The 13,283-nt window shown below is 43.6% G+C and overlaps 1 protein-coding gene across 3 annotated transcripts; it reads left to right on the plus strand.

Moving 5' to 3' along the window:
• The first annotated feature begins 94 nt into the window (after positions 1 to 94).
• Positions 95 to 13,179, plus strand: LOC310856987 (palmitoyltransferase ZDHHC7-like). 3 transcript variants are annotated; one of them, XM_083762574.1, is made up of 8 exons: positions 95 to 250; positions 1,953 to 2,024; positions 5,110 to 5,494; positions 6,776 to 6,900; positions 8,520 to 8,616; positions 9,641 to 9,722; positions 11,204 to 11,394; positions 12,711 to 13,179. In XM_083762574.1, the coding sequence occupies exons 3-8, from the start codon at positions 5,126 to 5,128 to the stop codon at positions 12,888 to 12,890; spliced, it is 1,044 nt and encodes a 347-aa protein (XP_083618700.1). In that variant the 5' UTR covers positions 95 to 250; positions 1,953 to 2,024; positions 5,110 to 5,125; the 3' UTR covers positions 12,891 to 13,179. The 3 variants fall into 3 exon arrangements, with proteins under 3 accessions (XP_083618700.1, XP_083618702.1, XP_083618701.1); XM_083762576.1 differs by having other exon boundaries at positions 11,204 to 11,334; XM_083762575.1 differs by lacking the exon at positions 95 to 250 and adding an exon at positions 371 to 739.
• The last annotated feature ends 104 nt before the right edge of the window (positions 13,180 to 13,283 follow it).

A 13,283-nucleotide genomic window follows, 5' to 3' on the forward strand; every position in this document is an offset into this window, starting at 1 on the left:
TCCCCCTGGGGTCACTGAATTCAACAAGTCACCAATTTCGATGAAACAACCGGAAACGCACCAAGCCATGAAAAAATACAAACATTTGCCTTGCCGGCGATTGGATGGATTGGGCGTTATATTCAGTCATGTAAAAAAAAGAAAAAACTATTTAATTAGGAATTTACAAAACACGAATAACGTGATCTCTTCTATGCCCCCCCCCCCCCACACGAAAAAAAAAAAATCATAACACTGGATTTTTCTCGTGGTAAGGAATTAATTATAATTGAAAACAAAAAGTAACGTCCATAAAAAAGCATGCATGATGATGATGACAGCTCGAGCTCAACCTCTCTTCCACCTTGTGTCTGTCTATCCAACAGCTGACCAGATGTTAGCCTTTAGCTGCTAACACTTAGCAACGTTAGCATTAGCTCCAGTTTATTAGACAGTGCTGTATGTGTATGTTGTTAGCATTATAGCTACAGCTATCTTACGTATGTTAGCAGTATTAGCTATGTCATCTCGAGCTACAATTATTAGAGATGCTTTATTATTATTATTATTATCATTAAGTCCTGTTAATGCTGCTATAATACCTAGAGCACTTTATTAGACGGTATTAAAACAGGTCGCTTTAGTTTATTGTGCATTGATATAGCTATCATTAGCTGTCATGTTTAGTACATGTCGATGCTAAAACTACAGTAGCCTTTCTTCCTTCCTTGTCTGTGACGAAAAGGAACAACAGCTTAAGGTTAGGTCACTGAGCACCTCTTTATCTTTTGGCACCTGTAATAATGTGTGTGTGTGTGTGTGTGTGTGTGTGTGTGTGTGTGTGTGTGTGTGATCGTGTGCGTGTTATATGCAATAACATACAGTGTACACACACACACACACACAGCTATGCTATTTGAATACTTTAAAGCTGGTGTTAGTGATACAACTAATAATAATAATAATAATAAACATGTTTTAATCAGGACATATTGCTGATTAAAACATGTTTATTGTTATTTTATTTTTATTTATTTTTTAAGTGAAACGCTCTTATCTATATTGTGCATAATCTCTGTGAGAGTCCATTTGGATCCCTAACTATCCATCTTTTAGCATGGGGACCACCTGGAACCCCCTCAATGACCACTGGTGGTCCCCGGACCACTGGTTGAAAAACCACTGCTCTATAGCAGGGGTTCTTAACCCGTGGGTCGCAACCCCATCGGGGGAGGTCGCCAAATTATTTGGGGGGGGGGGGCCCCCAAATTATATTAAAAAAAAAAAGGAAAATGGAAATTAAGAGTTTACATAGTACGTGGTGCATGCATAAACTTTCCTTAATGATTATATCTGGTTTCAGTATTCATTTAAGAGGTTATTATTGCAGTTACAGTTTGTATTGGTGGTGGGGAGGGAGGGGGGCGGGGCGGGGCGGGGTGGGGTGGGGGTCGTGAGACATGACCAAAGCATTTCCGGGGGTCCCACTCCCCAGACAAAAAAAACATTGAGAACCACCTGCTATATAGCAATGAGTACTGTAATCAGACATAACCGCCGTTGTCTGAAAACCCACCTTTTCAGACTCCATCATGGCCCGTAGCACTTACCCTACCCCCTTAGATAGCATTTTCTGTAGACTTATTATAGCTTGTTATGTAGACAGCACTATAATTGCATTGTACTGTATGTAGTCATAGCACGTCATAGTACATTATGTATTGTATAGCATAGTATAGTATATATGTATAGTTTCATTATATAGCTATTCCACTGTTACGTTCTTAGCTTACGCGTGTTTCATGATAAATGCTTTTTATGTGATGTATTCCCATGCTTTTTTGTTCTTGCTTAATGTAAATCGCTCTGGATTAATGTAAGTTGCTTAATGTAAATGCCTAAATGCCTAAATTGTATAACGTTACATGGTTGTTTCAAACCTCTGCTCTTGTATTTTTGTCATGGTCTCACAGCGTAGCAGCTCTATGGACGCCGTGACTGAAACTAGAGATGACAACGCTATGAAGTAGAGAGGCTGACTTCAAGTAAGTGCATGATTATCCCATTCTGACCTGAGATCAGATTCATACGAGGTTTCCGCCGGACACACACTGGTCTGATTAATGGAGTGTATTCTCTGTCCTGTATTGCAGTCCGGTAGCCTGGGTTGTTGTGGGGTGGGAAATGTGCTATATAGTTTATTTATTTATTATTGGCTTAAAATATGGTTCCCAAACTGTGGTGCGTGCGCGCCTTGTGGTGAGTGAGCACCTTCCAGCACTAGAATGTCTGAGAGGTCATTTTGACCGTTTGTTGAGATTTTGAAGTCAATTATCTTTGAGCCCATGAAGCTTTCAGAAGGTTCCCTTCCATGACCATCATCATCCATCACCATTCTATCATCTCATATATGAATATGAATTTAAGCACATGCTACTTTTGCCCTTTTTATTCAGTCATGCTAGTGCTAGGGGGTTGCGCAACATGAAAAGGCTAAAAGGCTAATGGTGGTGTTATGGTTTTATTTTAAATATATTAATATTATGCCAATATATGGCAAGTATACATACTTGCCATATATTACCATTATATGCTGCATATATATGCCATATTCAGTGTGCATATATGTCTATGATAAATAGGAAATATATGTCTTTATATAGCTTATACAATTTATATTTCCATGTGGGGGGTGCATCAGATGGGCCGGGAGGTAACAGGGGGTGCAACATGGCCAAAAAGGTTTGGGAACCGGCGGATGCACCGATCCGGCTTTTTGGCATTCGATACCGATTTCGATACATGGGGGTCCAGTATCTGCCGATACAGAGTACCGATCCGATACCCCCCACAAAGAAACGTAATAACCTATTAAGCTGTATGCCTCACTGTGTGGAGTCTGGAATCATTATTTTGTGTAAGGCAACATCAAGGCTTGACTTAAACATTACTTTCCCAACTTTGTAAAACAAAATGTAACAAACACAGATATAAATGCACTGAATTATTTATTAAATAACTGTGCAACAATTAGACCAGGTTAATGTGTGCGCAGGCTAGCCTGGCTGCATTCCACATGTTATACTGTCAATACTACACTGCTGTGTCACAGAGGAGGTAGAGTTGTTTTCATACTGTAATTACACATAATTATCGGATCGGATCGGATCGGATAATGGATCGGCCACCGATCCGATACCCGATCTAGAATTTTAGCCTGGATCGGCGCCGATCTCCGATACGAGTATCGGATCGGTGCATCCCTAGGAACCGCTGGTCTATATACTGTACATACATTCATGAATCCACTTGCTGACCGGATGTCGGTATTGAGCAATTTTTTATGTACAGTATGTATACATATAGACAACATTTTAGGCCAATAAAAAAAGACTATATCAAATTTCCCACTTTAAACATAAGAAGCCTGTCGGCTGTCGGGACTATTGGGGCTGGGTAGCTGCAGCTAAGCTGTCAAACAAACTGCCACCTCAGCAGTCCGTCTCTCCCAGGGGTCTATAGTAGTAAAGTAGAGCATTGGAAAGGTGGATGGACACCCTTTCTTCTGGGAAAATGCTGACAGTAAGCCACTGTCTGCGACCTGCTGCTTATACTGTAGTCCATAAGAGAGTTTAAAATGCTGACAGTAAGCCACTGTCTGCGACCTGCTGCTTATACTGTAGTCCATAAGAGAGTTTAAAATGCTGACAGTAAGCCACTGTCTGCGACCTGCTGCTTATACTGTAGTCCATAAGAGAGTTTAAAATGCTGACAGTAAGCCACTGTCTGTGACCTGCTGCTTATACTGTAGTCCATAAGAGAGTTTAAAATGCTGGCAGTAAAAGCCACTGTCTGCGACCTGCTGCTTAAACTGTAGTCCATGAGAGAGTTTAAAATGCTGGCATTAAAATGCTGGCAGTAAAAGCCACTGTCTGCGACCTGCTGCTTAAACTGTAGTCCATAAGAGAGTTTAAAATGCTGACGGTAAGCCACTGTCTGCGACCTGCTGCTTAAACTGTAGTCCATAAGAGAGTTTAAAATGCTGGCAGTAAGCCACTGTCTGCGACCTGCGGCTTATACTGTAGTCCATAAGAGAGTTTAAAATGCTGACGGTAAGCCACTGTCTTCGACCTGCTGCTTATACTGTAGTCCATAAGAGAGTTTAACCCATTCTGACCGGGCACCCATTTTGGTGTCAGCATCATGTTATGCTTTAGCTATTTAAAAATAGCAGATCTACAAGCTCATATCACGACTGACATTTTTTAGAATCTGATCTCAGGTCAGAATGGGTTAATCAGACCAGTGTATGTCCAGCGGAAACGTCGTATGAATCTGATCTCAGGTCAGAATGGGTTAAAATGCTGACAGTAAGCCACTGTCTGCGAACCTGCTTATACTGTAAAGTTAAACCATAAGAGATTTTACACGTCGCCTGTCGGGTCAGAAACCTCATATGTCCAATTTCCAATACAGTTACTTTTCAGGATTAAAAAAACTAAAAACTAAAAAGAGAGCCGATCCCGATGGCCTTTATACTGTGTGTCACCCCCCCCCCCCCATCTCTCTCTCCCCATTTCCTGTCAGCCTACTGTATACCTATCCCTCTATAAAAAAAGAAAAACATATTGGCGAAAGGGCCTTTCTGTGTGGAGTTTGCATGTTCTCCCCGTGTCCCCTAGGGTAGATACCCTCACATGTTCTCCCCGTGTCCCCTAGGTACCCTCACAAAAAACATGCAGTAATCCTGGTCCCTAAACTACCTCCCCCTGGCCAGCCGGGGCGCCTGATGGAGGGGAAAGGAACTGGTTGGAATAACGTGTTCCTTCCACGCGCTACGTCCAACCAGGGAAACTCCCCCCTGTCAGGTGGAAAGGAGCGACTTGGACACTCAGGCATGAAGGAAGCATGAGTTCAAGTCCGTTGCTCTCCCCAGGTTGGCGGAGGGTGTGTAGAGCCCAGGATCACATTAGATAATTGACACACGGGTGAAAAATGGGTTACAAAATCGTGGGATAAAAAAAAGAAAAAAAAAAGAAAGAAAATTAAGGCGAAAGCCACAAAAAGTATATCTTTAAAAACACTAAAATGGGTTAATAATATCTCTGCTCTCTCTCCCTCTCCCCGCAGCACAGGGCAAGGCAGAATGTCCTCAGGTCACCGTCTAAGAGATGTGGAGCAACACCACCCCCTGCTGGGGGACAGGGGGGGCTGCGGCGGGGACGAGGACAACGACGATGAGGAGGGGGGTGTTTTGGGGGGCGGGTCGGGGGCGGGGTCCGAGGGGGGGCCGCCGCCCCACCGCGGGGGGGGGCTGTGGTTCATCCAGGACGGCTGTGGCATGGTGTGCGCCGTGGTCACGTGGTTCCTGGTGCTCTACGCGGACTTCGTGGTCACCTTCGTGATGCTGCTGCCCTCGCGGAGCTTCTGGTACGCCGTGCTCAACGGGGCGGCGTTCAACGCGCTGGCCGTGCTGGCGCTGGCCTCGCACCTCCGCACCATGCTGACCGACCCCGTGAGTCTGACATCACTGTTATTGTTATGACATCATTATGACATCATGCTGGCGGTGCGGCTGGCGCTGGCCTCGCACCATGCTGAACGACCCCGTTGAGTCTGACACCGTCATCATGACGTCATTGTTATTGTTATGACATCATTGGCGGTGCTGCTTTTTCTTGGCGATTAATTGTCACTCGAATAACATCGGTTTGGTTGCGTTTCTGCCGTTGAGCATTGATTGGAACATTATGAATAAAAATGACTGGTTTTATTTTTTGTCTTTTTTAGGCTTTGTAAACAAACGTTGCACAGGGCAGACACAAACAAGATTGATAATGTATTCAAATAAGTTATGTGCATAATATGTCATTATAGTGCTTTTTTTGCATTTCTTGCTGCAAACCATGTATGTCCCATCTTGGACAATAGTGCTTTGAACTAAAAGAAAACGCACACACACACACACACACACACACACACACACACACACACACACACACACACATTTGAGAAAGTACCAGTGAGGTCGTTTTGGTTAATCATTTATGAAAATGGTTAAAGGGACACTTCACCCTTTTTGCAAAAACATATATGTTAATGACGTTTAGAAGCTTTAGAACACTTTCCTGGGGGTCTTTATGTGTGTAATATGTGGTTTTAGATATTTTAGATTGTAGCAGTGAGCCCGGTGTCTCTGATGTCATGGACACTGGGCTCACTTCCTTCCTGGACTACATGTTGTCTCAGTAAGACAGCTCTCACCCCTATCCACAAGGAGGAGCAGAGCACCAAAGAATTATGGGAATTGTAGTCCAGGAAGGTAGTGAGACCAGTGTCCATGACATCAGAGACAACAGGCTCACTGCTACAATCTAAAATATCTAAAACCACATATTACACACATAAAGACCCACCAGGGAAGTGTTCCAAAGCTTCTAAACGTCCTTAACATATATATTTTTGCAAAAAGGGTGAAGTGTCCCTTTAAACTAATGGTCAGCCACGTGAAAATGTTCCTCTGTGCTGGTTATTCATTTCTAACAATATCTCGTCTCTCTCTCTCTCTCCGTGTTCTTGCTTAACCCATTCTGACCGGGCACCCATTTTGGTGTCAGCATCATGTTATGCTTTATCTATTGAAAAATAGCAGATCTACAAGCTCATATATATGGCGCGATACGAGCTTGTAGGTCTGCTATTTTTGAAAAATCGAAGAACGACTGACATTTTTCGTACAATATCTCGTCTCTCTCTCTCTCTCCGTGTGTCCCCCCCTCCCCTCCCCCCCCCCCAGGGAGCCGTGCCCAAAGGCAACGCCACCAAGAAGTACATGGAGAGCCTGCAGCTGAAGCCCGGGGAGGTGATCTACAAGTGTCCCAAATGCTGCAGCATCAAACCTGAGAGGGCCCACCACTGCAGGTGAGATGGATCTCTAATCTCTAATTCTGACCTGAGATCAGATTCATACGAGGTTTCCGCCGGACAAACGCTGGGTCTGATGAACCCATTCTGACCTGAGATCAGATTCTAAAAAAAGTCACTCGTTCTTCGATTAAAAAAAAAATAGCAGACCTACAAGCTCATAGCGCGCCACCGAGTGGCGCGCTACGAGCTTGTAGATCTGCTATTTTTCAATAGCTAAAGCACGCCATGATGCTAACACCAAAATGGGTGCCCGGTCAGAATGGGTTAAGCATTATATTGTAGCAGATCTACAAGCTCACCGAGTGCCGCGGTACGAGCTTATAGGTCGGCTATTTGTTTTTAAATCGTGACATGTTTTGGAGGTCCTTTACATGAAATATTGAGCACCACTGATATAGACACAATTTTCAGGATTCAGAAGACATTTTTTAAATATCAGGCCTAAATGGGTTAAATCTTTTTTTCTTCTTTTTATGATTAAAAAATAGTGAAATCTGATCTGCTATTTTCACTACTTTTGTGCGGCACATTAACTGTGTGTGCGCGTGTGTGTGTGCACGTGCGTGTGCACGTGCGTGCGTGCGTGCGTGTGTAGACGTTGGAGAGTGGAGACACAAGGTTTCTGCCCCACATCAATGGTATAACTAGAAAAAGTGCCCTTCTGGGCACAGGTCTCCACCAGGAGGATAGGAGAGTGTTTGGCAAAATGTTTAGGAGTAATTTAAACATGTTTGTTTGGGTGTGTGTGTGTGTGTGACGTTTACATTGCCACAGCAAAAGTGGAACAAAACAATGGACATTAGAGGTAAAAACACTTTTCGGCCAGTTATAGCGCCACCTTGAGGCTGAGTTGAAATTGTTCATGTGGGCCCAGGCCGTAGCGTAACGGTCTGGGCCGCGGGTTCGACTCCCGAACCCGACACGGCCTTTACCGCATGTCATCCCCCCATCTCTCTCCCGTTTCCTGTCAGCCTACTATCTGTCCCTTAAAAAAAAAAAATCAATAAAAGGCGTAAGCCGCAAAAAAATATCTTAAAAAAAAAAAAAAAAAAAAATTGTTCATGTGGCATTTCGTCCTCGGCCTAGTGGGAATGTGCGTGCACAATTTCACGGAAATCACGCGATGTGTTCATGATTTGCAGCATTTTGTTTGAAACTGAGCACTCCTGTGAACTTTGGAAGCCAATCTTAACCAATCAGGATGGAGTCTGAGAAATCTGAAAGACCGGTTTCGTTGAATGGCTCTAGAGAGACTGTGTACCAATTTGCGCGATGTTTGGACTAAATCTGTAGGTGTACTGTGCAAAAACTTGTTTTGCACAAAGCGGCCTCCTGGTGGTGCTATAACAGGCCGTTCTGGAAAGTTTGGGGCAGAGGTTCATCGTTGGCATCCAGGGAGTGTATGTGCAAAATTTGGCATCGACCGGGTTAACGGTGGCCGAGATTAGCTGCTCACGGACACACACACACGGACGGACGGACACACGGACGGACGGACGGAGTGCAAAACATACTCTCCCCCCATGCCTTCGGCCTGGTGGAGACAATAATGTAATCTACATGATAGGAAATGGTGCATTTGTTAATTAATGGTGGTGTTTGTTTGTTTGCAGTATATGTCGGCGCTGCATCCGTAAGATGGACCACCACTGTCCCTGGGTCAACAACTGTGTGGGCGAGAACAACCAGCGCTTCTTTGTGCTCTTCACTGTACGTACAGTAAAGTCCAGGAACAGTTACACCTTTTCTTTTACTAGAAATGTTTTAACCATTTCGACCGAGACCGATTCTAAATCCTAACGGTTTTCTGAAAAACCCCATGTTTCTATGTCAGTGGTGCTCAACCTCATGTCAAGGACCCCCAGAATTATCTGTAATTGGCCGCCGACCCCCAATCTTAAAATATGTTCTTCCAGGACCCCCCCCCCCCCCCCAGAAGCAAAGATTTGGAGTTACAAACATTCGCTCTGAAATAATATATATTCAAAATATTCGCGCCACATTTTTACGATAAAAAAAATAAATAGCAGACCTACAAGCTCGTAGGGTGCCGCGCTATGAGCTTGTAGATCTGCTATTTTTCAATAGCTAAAAGTATAACATAATGCTTTATAAAACACCAAAAGGGGTTCCCGTTCCCGACCCAAAATGGTTTAACCCCATGATTTTCGTAAGCCATTTTATTTTACCCAGTGTGTACCAGGATTACTGCATGGTTTTTGGGGAGGGTAGTTACTGTACTGTACTGTATAGGGCTGTGAATCTTTGGGTGTCCCACGATTCGATTCGATTCCGATTCTTGGGGTCACGATTCGATTCAAAATCGATTTATTCGATTCTACGATTCTCGATTCTCCAAAAACGATTTTTTTTTTAATTCAAAAGATTTTTTTTCCAGATTCGAAACTATTCTCTATTCAAAATGATTCTTGATTCAATACATAGGATTTCATCACAATCTACTCCAGTCAACTGAAGTGATTAACTTGAAAATGACTGAAGACATGATGTTTACTGTAAGGGTGAGGGTTAGGGTGAGCTTACATTTCATATTATAAACACCATGTAGTGAAAACTCCTGTAACTAACCAGAAATAAAATCTTTTTTTTTTTTTTTTGGAAATTATGAATCGATTTTGAATCGTTCATAACGGGAATCGCGATTCTAATTCGAATCGATTTTTTGTGACACCCCTAGTATTGTACCTAAACTCTTTTCTCTGTGTGGTTGCAGATGTACATCGCCCTCATCTCAACCCATGCTCTGGCCCTCTGTGGCTACCAGTTCATAACCTGCGTCAAAGTCCAGTGGAATGGTGTGTATGCCTATATGAACGTTAACCCATTCTGACCTGAGATCAGATTCATACGAGGTTTCCGCCGGACACACACTGGTCTGATGAACCCATTCTGACCTGAGATCGGATTCATACGAGGTTTCCGCCGGACACACACTGGTCTGATGAACCCATTCTGACCTGAGATCAGATTCTAAAAAATGTCAGTCGCTCTTCGATTTTTCAAAAATAGCAGACCTACAAGCTCGTATCGCGCCACTCGGTGGCGCGATATGAGCTTGTAGATCTGCTATTTTTAAATAGCTAAAGCATAACATGATGCTGACACCAAAATGGGTGCCCGGTCAGAATGGGTTAATTTAGGTGGCTACCCATTTAGGACAGTTTTCTGAATAACCTTAATATGTTTCTGTATCGGTGGTGCTCAATATTTCATGTCAATGAAATTATTTGTTCAGCCAAGAGAATTGTGTTTGTTGTCATGATTTGTCACGACAAGAATTGGCTTTGTACGAGGCTTAAAAGGTCTTTAACCCATTCTGACCTGAGATCAGATTCATACGAGGTTTCCACTGGACACACACTGGTCTGATTAACCCATTCTGACCTGAGATCAGATTAAAAAAATGTCAGTCGTTCTTCGATTTTTCAAAAATAGCAGACCTACAAGCTCGTATCGCGCCACTCGGTGGCGCGATATGAGCTTGTAGATCTGCTATTTTTCAATAGCTAAAGCATAACATGATGCCGACACCAAAATGGGTGCCCGGTCAGAATGGGTTAAAAGGTCTTTAAATACTGTAAATACTTTTTGAATTGTCTATGAGGAAAATGAACGGTGGAATCACCTCTGGCTCTGACATTAACTGTGTTCATTTGGACAGCCCTGAAATTGAAATCACGATGTAGATAATTATGTCACATCATGCCGTAATAATCACACGTAAAGTCCATCAAACCGTAGGCTTTAACCTCGCTGCTAACATGAAGCTGATTATCTGGGCCTTTCGCAGTGTTGATTTCGGCGACTAAAAACTAATACGAAAAATGTTCGTCGACTACCGTTTTCCACTGACGAAAACTAAATTAAAACTAAGCTATGATGACTAAAACTGAGACAAAATATATCGACAATTTCGTCAACAAAGAAAGACTAGACTAAAATGTTACGAAGGGACTAGTGGACACAATATCCATACATCCAGTATACTGTAAGTAATTTTACACTTGGTTGCACAAGTGTAAAATCAGTCATTACGACGGCCTCAAGGCCCGGCAAAATACTGTACATTTTAGTCGACTAAATTAACTAGATTTAGTCGACTAAAATCACCAAGACATTCCAGGTGACTAAAATGTGACTAAAACGAAATGAAAACTATGCAAGAGGGACCTATGACTAAAACTAAAAATCAATATTTGCTGCCAAAAACAACACTGGCCTTTCGGGGGTCTCTCTCTCTCTCTCTCTCTCTCTCTCTCTCTCTCTCTCTCCTCAGAGTGCAGCGACTTCTCCCCTCCTGTGACGGTGCTGCTGATGATCTTCCTCTGCCTGGAGGCCCTCCTCTTCCTCACCTTCACGGCCGTCATGTTCGGCACTCAGGTCCACTCCATCTGCAACGACGAGACGGTGAGCAGAGAGCGCTACCACAGAGCTCTGTCAGACACACATCCACAATGTTCGGCACAGGTGGGTTTCCACCGTGCTCCAACCGCTTCTTTAGTCACGTGGAATGTCTTAAGGTCATTACACACTGGCGAATTAGCGACGCGATGCGAATAAGCGATCTGAAAATGCGAAATATTGCATGTTGCAGTTCGCCTGCGAATCTCTGCAAAATACGACACCAGAGCGAACAAATAAAAGCGAAAACGGTCGCATTTTCGCACATTCGCCACTGATGTGGAAGCTTGCATGGACTTCAATTGTTTTTTTTTAAATGCGAATTATTCGCACGAATATATCGCGTCGCCAATTCGCCAGTGTGTAATGACCTTTAGTGTTAGTCTAGTTTTAGTCTAGTAAATGTCATAAGAATTTAGTCGACTAAAGCTACAGTTGATTTAGGCGACAAAAATGTATTTTTTGGCGGGCCTTGATGCCGTTGTAATGATCTGCTATTTTCAGCATGCAACCAAGTGTAAAATGACTTATACTGGGTCTCTTGTACACTAGTCCCTTCCTGACATTTTAGACTAGTTTTTATCTGTTGACGAAATTGTCAATACATTTAGTCTTAGTTTTAGTCATTGTAGCTTAGTTTACATTTAAAGGAGAATTCCATGCTAGAATGCTTTCTTATCTTTCTTACCTTTCTTTGTAGTTGTTACGTCCCCACCAAAGAGGTCCAGGTGTTTTTTTGTGCCAAACCTCCTTATTGGTTATTTTCCCTACCATAAGCCCTCAATGAATTGCATTGCATTGAATGGGAATTGAATGGGGCTATGGGGTGTTATGCTAGTTCGCTTATTTCCATAGAAAGAAGTAGTAAAGTGTGCCGCTTGGGATATTATTTACATTATGAAGAGAGGATATATACAAAGAAATTATAATTTTGAGCGATGGAAATAAGCAAATTAGCACAGCACCCCATAGCCCCATTCAATTCCCATTCCATTCCATCCAGCTGCTAAAAATAGCAGATCTACAAGCTCATACCGAGTGGCGCGATACAAGCTTGTACGTCTGCTATTTTTGAAAAATCGAAGAGCGACTGACATTTTTTAGAATCTGATCTCAGGTCAGAATGGGTTCATCAGGACCAGTGTGTGTCTGGCGGAAACCTCGTATGAATCTGATCTCAGGTCAGAATGGGTTAAGTACTAGTCATTTATTCATGAAGTAATCAAAGCGGGTTTGGAATTGTACCAGCTGAAATCAATGATATTAACATGAGGGCCACATTAAGTGACCGCCAGTTGCCCACCCCTGATCTAAATAAACAAATCCTAACACGTCATGTCATTCATAACGGCTCATATCTGCGTGTGTGTGTGTGTGTGCAGGAGATCGAGCGTCTGAAGAACGCCAAGCCCACGTGGGAGCGCCACACGCGCTGGGAGGGCATGAGGACTGTGTTCGGGGGCCGGCCGTCCCTGCTGTGGATCAACCCCTTCGCGGGCCTGAGACTGCGACGCGCCGGAGGAGGGCGCTCCCGGAGGAGCGGAGTGGAGTTTGCCGTCTGAGCGGCCGGCGGGCGCCGCCCGGAACGGAAGCCAGCCGGGCCGGGCCGGGCCACACTCTGACTGTTGCCCAGACCTATACCAGACAGGCGCGGCCGTTTTCTCTGTCGGCCACAGCGTCTTTTCCGGGGGTTTTTAAGACAGCTGGTGGTTGGATGGAAATTAAGCTCCTCGAATTAAAGGGACACTTTTAATTGTTGTCCCAATTAACCCATTCTGACCTGAGATCAGATTCATACGAGGTTTCCACATGGACACACACTGGTCTGATTAACCCATTCTGACCTGAGATCAGATTCTAGAAATGTCAGTCGCTCTTCGATTTTGCAAAAATAGCAGACCTACAAGCTCGTATCGTATCTGCTATTTTTCAATAGCTAAAGCATAACATGATGC

Source organism: Protomyctophum parallelum (genome assembly GCF_964188405.1).
Source record: "Protomyctophum parallelum genome assembly, chromosome: 4".
Lineage (NCBI taxonomy): Eukaryota > Metazoa > Chordata > Actinopteri > Myctophiformes > Myctophidae > Protomyctophum > Protomyctophum parallelum.